We start from the raw sequence: 9,653 nt of genomic DNA, 5'->3' as shown, positions 1-9,653 counted from the left end.
TGCTAAAGCTGGTAACTCCTTCAGAGGAGTCATAGGAGTCTCGGTGGCCTCCCTCACCAGGGTTGCTTTTAGAGCTCTTTTGAAAACACTCAGAACCACTCATGTTTTCTCACTGTGTTTGAATGTATTGCTTTTATTTACAGGAACACATTTCAGAATTTACCACAATGCAGGAAATCAAGTGTTTGATGATGAGAATTTCTAGAGGGGCAGATTCAGACCCAACAATGTTCAAATTTAAATCTACGCCCCAGACTGTAAATGAATGTCTGACGTCATGTACAAGCTGTGCAGCACAGTCCCTCTGATGTCTTCTTAAACATGTTAAATGCTCGGTGCTGTCGCTGTCTTCACCCCAAACCTCTGATTCTCGTCTTTTTCTGTCTTCCAGGACTTTGCTGCTTTTGAAAATGCAATTGAGGAGGAAAGATTAAACGAGTTCCTCAAACTGTGACGGAAACGATGAGCAGCTGAACACCAAGCAGCAGCAACAACAACAAAAACCTACGAAAGAGCAAATGAATACTTGTGTCTCTGTGACGTTTTGTTCATGTTTGAACAATGCAGCTAAAAAAAGCTCATTTGGTTTCATGGAATCATCAAGAATATGAAAAACATGGATTCATGTGAAAATGTTGGAGAGTTTTTGAAGCTTCACGTCTGAAAAGTTTGTAGAAATGAAATAAAATAGTTTAAATTGTATTTGTTGAGTTGTTTGTTTCCTTTTGGGCAGATTAATGTCAGTTTTTGGACTCATGACGGGTTTTCTGTCTCAGACGACTTGATGGCGTCACGACTGAAACAAACACCAAGAAAACACTCAACGTTCTTCAACACGCTTGATTTTTAGCCACTTGTTAATTTTAAAAAGAGACCGTTTGGAATTAAATAAAAAATGTGTTTGCTGTGAAATAAAAAGCTTTTAACAGGGTCACAGTTTATATTTATTAAATGATTATGTCATAATGTGTTACTAATTTTTTAACACTTTGTGGGCATTTGATCTTAATCATAGATTCAGATTTTAGAGCCTATTTTGTTCTTGTTCTGTGGAAAAGCAGATGTTAAAGCTCATCTGAATATAAAAACGAATGAACAAACATAACGTATTGAAAACAAGTCTTTGGGCACATTTTAAGACTGTTTGTTCAGACATTTTATTCGACCTAAAAAATGTCAAACGTGATTCGTTCTAAAGGACGATGTGCATCGTTTCTCATGAACAGCTGAGACGGCGCTTGGTTTTGCTGAACTGTTTGGTGTTTGCTCAGTTTATCTGTTAAAGGTTTTTAATTGATGGAGTTCGTTAGTTTTCTGGTCGTTCATTAAACTGATGTTCAAACTGAACTGGGACAGAAGCGACAGAGCTGAGCAGGAAACTATAGAATGAATGAAGGCTGATGAAAATGACAATAACACTGTGTAAAGGACCAGAGGTTCCAGGTTCAAGGTAATCTTTATTATTATCAGTGAGGGCCAATTAATCCTACAGTCACCAGCACAGTAGTATTATCCATTATATTTATTTATTGTATTGATGACATGATAATTATTATTTAGGATATATTAATGTCTCTGTTGGTATTTATTGCAATGCACACCTACGTTTTTACTTTCCTAGTACAAAGTACATTTTGACATTTTATGCTTATCCTTTTCTACTTTTGTTTATCTCGTAGTATTTCTTCCTCTAACTGGGAGAAACTCTAACCAAAGAAACTGACCTGTCCTGACCTGACCTAACCCTGTCTGATGGTGTGAATGTGCTTGTTTGCAGATAACTTTGCTTTTACATTTTTTGTGTTGATCTACAGAATTATCATCACTGTACGGTTTAAACCCTAAAATTTAACATTGAAAGGTAAAGTTGTAAATTCTATCATTTTATAGGGTTTTAATCCTTCATTTTCAAAATAATGAATTCAAATGACTTTAGTGATTTTTTGTTAAGAGGCAGGGATTTATTTCATTTTTTTTAGAATTCACGGTCTTGCTGGAATCCTTCCACAGATTTATTATATTGTTTTACAAATGTGTGCTATGTTAAAAGGTGTCAACACGTTTTTATTTTTAAAACCTTCAACCTACAAGGATGCCATTATTAAACACACCAACTGATTCTAATCTTTATCAGATTAGATTAGATTAGACAGAACTTTATTACTATTATGTACATTTATATACATGATTACATACTGATTCTAACCTTTACAGACATTTCCATGTGTTGATAGAAATGATCCAGAGGTGAGAATATTCCATCGCAGTGAACCGGCAGCTACAACTACAACAGGCAGCGCCGCGGACACCACAGAAGGGGCCTGTCGGTATTAAAGCGCTGTCGCGGCCTGCTGACGTCCTCTTTCCCCGCTGCCTGAGAGGTGAACAGGGTGCGTTTCGTTCATCAGCGGCACAATCTGCGGCTTAATCGAACATCCTTATTGATAGAGTGATCAGAGCGGTCTGTGTGTGCTCGGTAATAACTCCTCTGTCATGTCTGATCTGTATTTCAGAACTTTGAGTCCAGCATCCATCGCGAATCTACAATGGCCGAGGAAGGGTGAGTATACTGTTAGCCCACGTTAGCTTAGCAGCCGGTCCATAAGTATAACCATCACAGGCAGACGGTGGAACCGAACCGGGCTCACAGAGCAGAACACGGGGAAGGTTCAACCTCCAGCTTTGTGTTGTGGTTCAGTAACAGCCTCCATAAACTGTTCAACACGGTCTGAGCAGCTAGTTTAGCCGAGAGCTAGCTTCAGCAGCGGTTAGCTCAGACATGTGCAGCTCTCAGATCCAGTCAAGTCGGTTAATTGTGGAAACTGCCTCTTATTGTGAAGCTAAACATGCAAAGTGTTTGAATGCATAACGAGTCTGTTTGTGTGTAACAGTGGCGAGGTTAGCATGTGAGGCTAATGCCAGTAGCTTCAGCTAACGGGACTCCACGCACGTTCATGCTCTAGACACGGTGTTGAGCCACTTTACGTTTCCCTTTAACGTGAACACATTTTGGGTCGTTTTACACACATTTTTGAGGCTGTGTTTCAGTCATCATTTTGTACTAGTTGATCAGATCAGGCCTGTGGATGAGCGGCTGTGTCCTCACTGAGCTGTCCAGTGCATGAGTGATGATGTCCATTCTTTTGTCGGATACCCCTTCACTCTCCACTGAGTGAGATCCTGCGTCTGACATGTCGGGAGCTCAGCTGAAACACTTTCTCTGACTTTTCTCCAGCTGCTGGTTTTAAATGTTGACCAGTTTATCGTGTGTTTCCCAGCATTGCTGCCGGAGGTGTGATGGATGTCAACACCGCTCTCCCTGAGGTGCTCAAGACCGCACTCATCCACGACGGCCTCGCCAGAGGAATCCGTGAGGCTGCGAAGGCCCTGGACAAGTGAGTTCAGCGTCTTTACCTCCACGAGTGTTTAGTTCAGGGATTTCCAACTCTGGTCCTCATGAGCTACTGTCGTGCAGGTTTTGGATGTTTCCGTACTGCAGCACACCTGACTCACATTATTGGATCATTAACAGACTTGTGTAGAACTTGACAACAAGCTGCTGGAGATCCATTAATGTGAGTCAGGTGTGTTGCAGTACTGAAACGTCTAAAACCTGCAGGACAGGAGCTGACGAGGACCTCAGCTGGAGGTCTCTGGTGTAGTTGGTGCATCAGTGATGATATGTTGGCTCCCTCTACTGAACTCTCTGTGGAAACCCGCCAATCGTTACCCAATTTGTGTCTGAGATGTTTGTCAGCGTGGTGCTGAGGCTGCTGAGTGTCGGTACCGTGACTAACCGAGTCCTCCTGCAGGCGCCAGGCCCACCTCTGTGTCCTCGCCGCCAACTGCGATGAGCCCATGTACGTGAAGCTGGTGGAAGCTCTCTGCGCCGAGCATCAGATCAACCTGATCAAGGTAAGACGTCTTCTGGGTGCCACACGGGTCAGAACCAGGGCTTTGGGTTCATGCTGTTGTATCGCTGATGATAATCTGGCTCCCTCTACTGAGCTCTGTGAGGAGATGGCCAATGTTACCCAATTTGTGTCTGAGATACAGTCACAGCTGCAGGAATCTGACAAACGGACCTTCAGGTGCTTTTCATGATGCTGATCCGTCTCCTCGCTGCGAGAAGAAGAAGCTGCTGAAGAGTCTGTTTAATCAGAATAGGGAGGCATCGGTTTGGTGATGTCTGTAAATCATCCAGATCCAAAGAGTTCTAAAAAGACGCTACCTGTTTAAACCTGGTGTTGACCCGCCAGTACGTGTCTGCTGTATTACCACTGAGCGTGTGTGTGGTGTTGATATAACAGATGCCGCAGGTCCTCTTCAACATGTGTTTGTCACCAGACGTCCGTACGACGCTGCTGTCTGGAGCTCCTACTTGAACAGTTCTGATTCTGCTCATTGCTTCTGGAGCTGCAGTTTAGTTACAGTAAAATCTGCTTTTAATGCATCAGTGATAATAATCTATTAATGTGCAGCAGGCAGAGGGACAGGTGCCCTGCAGACACCACAGGACATGTTCCAGGCAGAGCTTTGTGGTGTTGGTAGCGTTTCACTCGTCTAAAGAGTCGAGTTCTTCCTCCGCCTCTGTCCGTCCACAAACACCATCATGTTACCCCCCCATTTTAGCGGCCACACAGCCTCAGTCTGTCCGATATTGACCCACCTGCTGCTTCAGGACAGTGATGTTGCTTCAACAAGCAGAAAAGTTACTGAAAGTCTGTTCATGTTGGTGCAGCATCAACGGGGCGACTCGGTTCTGGTTCCCCGTGTCCAGCTGCTGAACTGGAGCTGCTCAGGTCTGTGTGGCAGCATTTATTGGATGAAGTGGATTCATTAGGAGACAATCTGATAAAGAAACTGTGCAGCAGGTTAACTGAGATGAATTCAGGATTTAAGACCAGAGGAGCAGGAGATGAACTGAAGGGAAATGTCCAGGAACCGAAGAGCAGAATTAAAATGTGACTTTTCTTTCTGAAGTGATGGTGCTGCTCAGCTCTCTCTGTCCCTCTGAGGCTTCGTATTTCCACCACCAGATGAATACCTGTACATCACTGTTCACTCGTCCTCCATTGAGGCTCCAGCGTGATGGAGTCGGCTTCATGAAAAGCACCGACGTCTCTGACTAGCGTCTGTCGGGACTGATGGGAGATGTGGTTTAAAGCGGTGGCTCTAATGTGTCCTTGTGTTTGCTGGCTGCAGGTTGACGACAACAAGAAGCTCGGGGAGTGGGTTGGTCTGTGCAAGATCGACCGCGAGGGCAAACCCCGTAAGGTGGTGGGCTGCAGCTGCGTGGTGGTCAAGGTAAGGAGGCCGGCTGATCTGGACTCTGTCTGCCAGTCAAGTGCAGCTGCTGGGCTCGGTGCCCTGCAGCTGGTTTCATCCTGGCTAGAGAACGGCCAGAGTACGAGCCCCGGCGTCCACTAGTGACGCCTGGGGTCCCTGATGACGGCTACACTCAGTGAAGCGTGTTGCAGTGGTCAGGTCAGGGTGGACAGGTTCCTCTGGATGTTAATCAGCTTGGATCGTTACTGGTTTTAAGTCGTCTGAACTCTGACACTGCAGCTTCTTAAATCACTGTTTTCTGCTTTCCTTCCTCCATGACTGGAAACTACAAGAAGTCTGTTTTCAGCTTAAATGATGCAGAAGCAGAGCATAAATGATGTGTGGCTTTTTTGTTGTTTTTTATAATGTCAAGTCCATGAAGTGATATTAGCTTAATGTTCCTGCAGGTTCTGGTACCACCTCATGAGCTTTACCTCTTGGACAGGGCAGAGCTGCTGTGATTAGTCACCTGTTAAAATAACTTCTGTTTAGATAATTGATGAGTTACTGAGAGTTTCTCTGTAACCAGATGAAGATGAAGGAACCAGGTTCTTATTAAAGTCCATCCACCAGCTGAAGGCTTCACCGTCTGGATGAACCTGAGTTTACAGTTGAGTTTAAAAACGGATCTTTAGGACGACGGCGCTGAGAGTTTGATCCGCAGCATCATGAGACGTCAAAGCTTTACTCTAGTGGTTTAACTGGTTCTTCATGCAGCTGGTTGGTCCCTGAACAGCGACGTCTAGATGAATCAGATATGAACAGAGTGCTGAGTTTCAGCTGATAAAGTGGTTCTGACTGAAACGCATCTGGGCTGAAATGTTCAGAAGAATCCTGAGTTTCAGACGCCAGCTGATGTGTCAGTGGACAGGCTGAAGCCGGGGTCATTTAAGGTCAGACACAGAGTTTTAGGTTTCTAAGGCTGATAAATGATGATGGACTCATGAGTTGGAGGATTTTCATACTGGAGCTGGACAGAAGTTCTGTGGTTCAGGGAAGCAGCAGAATGTTGGTGATGGTTTCTAGTTCTTTACAGCACATCTGTGGCCTTTCTTCAGGGTTGATACCAACTCTGACAGGTTTAGTCGTGATGTTGTGATCTAACGCTGTTGAACTCTTTCTGCTGGCAGGACTACGGTAAGGAGTCTCAAGCCAAGGACGTCATCGAGGAATACTTCAAAGCCAAGAAATGAGGTGTCAATAAAACATGGAAATGAAGCTGTTGTGTCCGCTGGTTCTTTACTCTGGTTCAGTTTAAACTCTGAACCTCATCAAATGGTTCATCCACCCGTGTTAACGGACCTCCAAATGTTCTGACTGTCAGAGGACAGAAACTAGAAGACTTCCACATCTAAGAAGCTGCAGTCAGAATCTGGACTCCTGTGACATGAAGCTGAGTCTGTGACTCGTGAATGATGACGGAGCACACAGCTGATCCAGAAACTAATAGTGAGGCTGTTACTGAACCAGATCTGATCCACTTGGTTTGAAAAAACTGAATCTGTCCTTTTTCACAAATAGAAAAAAAGTTTCACAGAATGAACTGTTGAAACTGTCTGGACCTTTAATCTGGTGTCGACTGAACACAACCGCACTGATCAATCGATTAACTAGTTAGTCTCCAGCTAGTCTTGATAACTGGTTCGAGTTGTTCTGAATTTCTGTGATTGCAGCTTCCTGAAGACCAAACAGCTGATGGATTCATTAGTAATAACAGCTGACCTCCAGTCAGGCTGTCGTGACGCCACTTTAGGATTGAAACCATTTTTCTAATTGATGAAGCTGTTGATTGATTATTTAATCTGTGAAACATGATGGAAACGTTCAGAACTTGGTTGTGACACAGAAGAAGCAGCAGCAGCTCACTGGTGTAGGATTCCTCCTTTATATCTACATACAGACATTTCTGATTAAAGAAAAGACATTCAAACACATGAAGGCACAACACATCACGTCTCCACCCGCCCCCGCACAGAAAACCAAATACAAAACCTCCGACCAGCCGTCTGTCGCTCTGAAGCATTTACACAAAATCAGAGCACAGATGTGTTGTGGTCGCTTAAAAAAACAGCCCAGTTTACACGAGTCCGAGTCCAGCCGAGTGTCCACAGTCTGCAGGGAGTCGCAGCTCCATCCTCAGGACCGGCAGCTCCTCCTCAGCATCAGGACCGGCTTGGGGACCAGCAGCCGACCCGTTTGTCCTCCTCTTCGTTTAAGACCGTTCAGAGTTTGTAAATCCAGACATTCAAAAAAAAACAATACAGAAAAATCACAGAAACAGCTGCAGTTTGTTCTTAAATAGACGTAGAAAAGAGCGGCGCCGTCGCTGAGTCCACGCCGCAGCTACAGGTACTCGAACTCCAGTGCTTGGTGCAGAGCCAGCAGGTCAGAGTGGCTGGATATCCTCCAGAAGGGCATGTTGTGCTGTGGAGCGAACACAGCACGGCGTTAGCGGCTGCTGCAGAGCGCCACAGCGCCACCACCACCTCAGCATGCAGCACTGCAACCAAAGCATGCAGCTCGATGGCTCACACTGCCGCCAGGCATTTTGGGAAATGTTTGCTTCACCCCTCTCATGTTTGGAATGAAGCTAATCAGGTTAGCTTAGCATAAAGACCAGCTGGTTCTGCTCAGTTATGGACAGAGTGAAGTCACCATTATTTATTTAGCACATTTAAACTGACGTCTGACAAACCAAAGTGTGGATCCGCAGAAACCGTCTCTGAGTTTCAATGAAAGAAAAGAGATTCAGGGTTAAAACCATCAGAACTATATGAAATCCCAGGAATGACGGAGATGAACCTAACTACAACTCAAACTTCATCTAACAAAAAATAAATTGTAAAGTAAATAAATTATACCAACAGCTTTATATAGCTTTGTAATGTGTTTGAGAGCAATTACTAGAGCTGAACAATTCATTTTAAATGAAAGGAAACTCATTCTTTTTCCAGTTTTCACATAGTTTGTACTTTCATCTGCACCTGTTTCTAAATTCAGCACTTTAAAATCAAATCTAAAAATAAATCCAAGAAACTTTCTGTAAACACATATAAAACAGTCAAATAGCTTTCCAATTTATTTTTTCAGTCAAATTGCAGCGTCTCCACCTTAATGTTTAAATTATTCAGGCACATTTGCATAATTAATAATATTTTAAGGCCTCAGCCTAAATATTTAAATCTGTTTGGTAAATGTGTAACATTAATCTTAATGTCTGGTGTTTTAAATGTGCTGTATAAATCCAAGGCCTTTTAACACACCTTCAGACAGCCGTGCTAACTGTTTCCCATGTTTCTGAGTCCGTATGCTAAGCTAAGCTGGGCTAACTGGCTCATTTAGCATTAACGTTAAACTCGCACTCTGCATGAAAGCAAATCAGCAAACATCCCAAAATGTGGAGGCGTCTTTAAATCCCAGCATGGAATGAAACCCAAAGCTGCAGAAAAGAGGATTCATGTTCTGAAGAAAACATGGAATAAAACTAGAATCTTCTCTAATGCCAAGAAAAAAAACAACTCATCACATGTGTGGACAAGAAGCAGCAACACTGATGGAACGAATGAGGAACGTTGAACCCTCTGAAGCCCTGAACGGTTTCATCTGGACTCACTGCAGATGTCAAACTGTTTCCACGCTGACAGACTGACACGCTTTGTCTTTTTGTGTCTCTGAGTTCATGTTGTCTTCTGTTTTTCTTGCTTTGTGTCATTTTGTTTCTCGTTTTGGTCGTTTTATGTGTCAGACCTGAACTTTAACGGTAACATTAAGTCAATAAGCTTGTTATCATCTAAAAATGTCACCAAAACCAAAGCTACAGTCTCTAAGCCAGACTTGGACTAATCCATGCAGGTCTGACTGCTGGACCGGCTGCTCACTGGCCTCTGAACCAGCTGGAAGACGGCTGATCCAGAACGCTGCTGCTCCAGTCCGGACTAGAACCAGGAAGTACCACCATATCAGTCCAGTGCTCAAGTCTCTGCACCGGCTTCCTGTCGCTCAGAGAACTGAACAGGTTTAGGGTTATGGTTAGTAACTAACTAACTAACTAACCCTAACTACTAGTACTACTACTACTAGAATAACTACTACGACTACTACTACTACTAACTATGACTGTTACGACTACTACTATTACTACTACTACTGGAACTACTACTACGACTAGAACTACTATTACTACTACTACTAGAATGACTACTACGACTACTACTACTACTAACTACGACTGTTAGTACTACTAGAACTACTACTATTACTACTACTACTAACTACGACTGTTACTACTACTACTACTACTACTACTAGAACTACTACTACTACTA

The 9,653-nt window shown here is 43.6% G+C and overlaps 2 protein-coding genes across 2 annotated transcripts in view; both read left to right on the top strand.

The window, feature by feature from the left end:
- LOC103372527 (SH3 domain-binding glutamic acid-rich-like protein 3) overlaps window positions 1–702 on the top strand; it is a 2,276-nt gene extending 1,574 nt beyond the window's left edge. The window contains exon 3 of the mRNA XM_008302189.1: window positions 392–702. Coding sequence (XP_008300411.1) covers window positions 392–454 — 63 coding nt within the window. The 3' untranslated portion in view covers window positions 455–702. The remainder of the gene's footprint in view (window positions 1–391) is intronic.
- A 1,594-nt stretch (window positions 703–2,296) lies between these two features.
- On the top strand, window positions 2,297–6,546 carry rps12 (ribosomal protein S12). Its single transcript, XM_008302187.1, has 6 exons — window positions 2,297–2,390; window positions 2,514–2,560; window positions 3,279–3,395; window positions 3,813–3,915; window positions 5,206–5,307; window positions 6,459–6,546. The coding sequence occupies exons 2-6, from the start codon at window positions 2,547–2,549 to the stop codon at window positions 6,519–6,521; spliced, it is 399 nt and encodes a 132-aa protein (XP_008300409.1). The 5' UTR covers window positions 2,297–2,390; window positions 2,514–2,546; the 3' UTR covers window positions 6,522–6,546.
- The last annotated feature ends 3,107 nt before the right edge of the window (window positions 6,547–9,653 follow it).

This window comes from Stegastes partitus, unplaced genomic scaffold, assembly GCF_000690725.1.
Source record: "Stegastes partitus isolate 25-593 unplaced genomic scaffold, Stegastes_partitus-1.0.2 Scaffold1774, whole genome shotgun sequence".
In the NCBI taxonomy this organism is placed as follows: domain Eukaryota; kingdom Metazoa; phylum Chordata; class Actinopteri; family Pomacentridae; genus Stegastes; species Stegastes partitus.
Note: the sequence above shows the minus strand (reverse complement) of the source record. Positions and strands in the feature narration are given on the sequence as shown.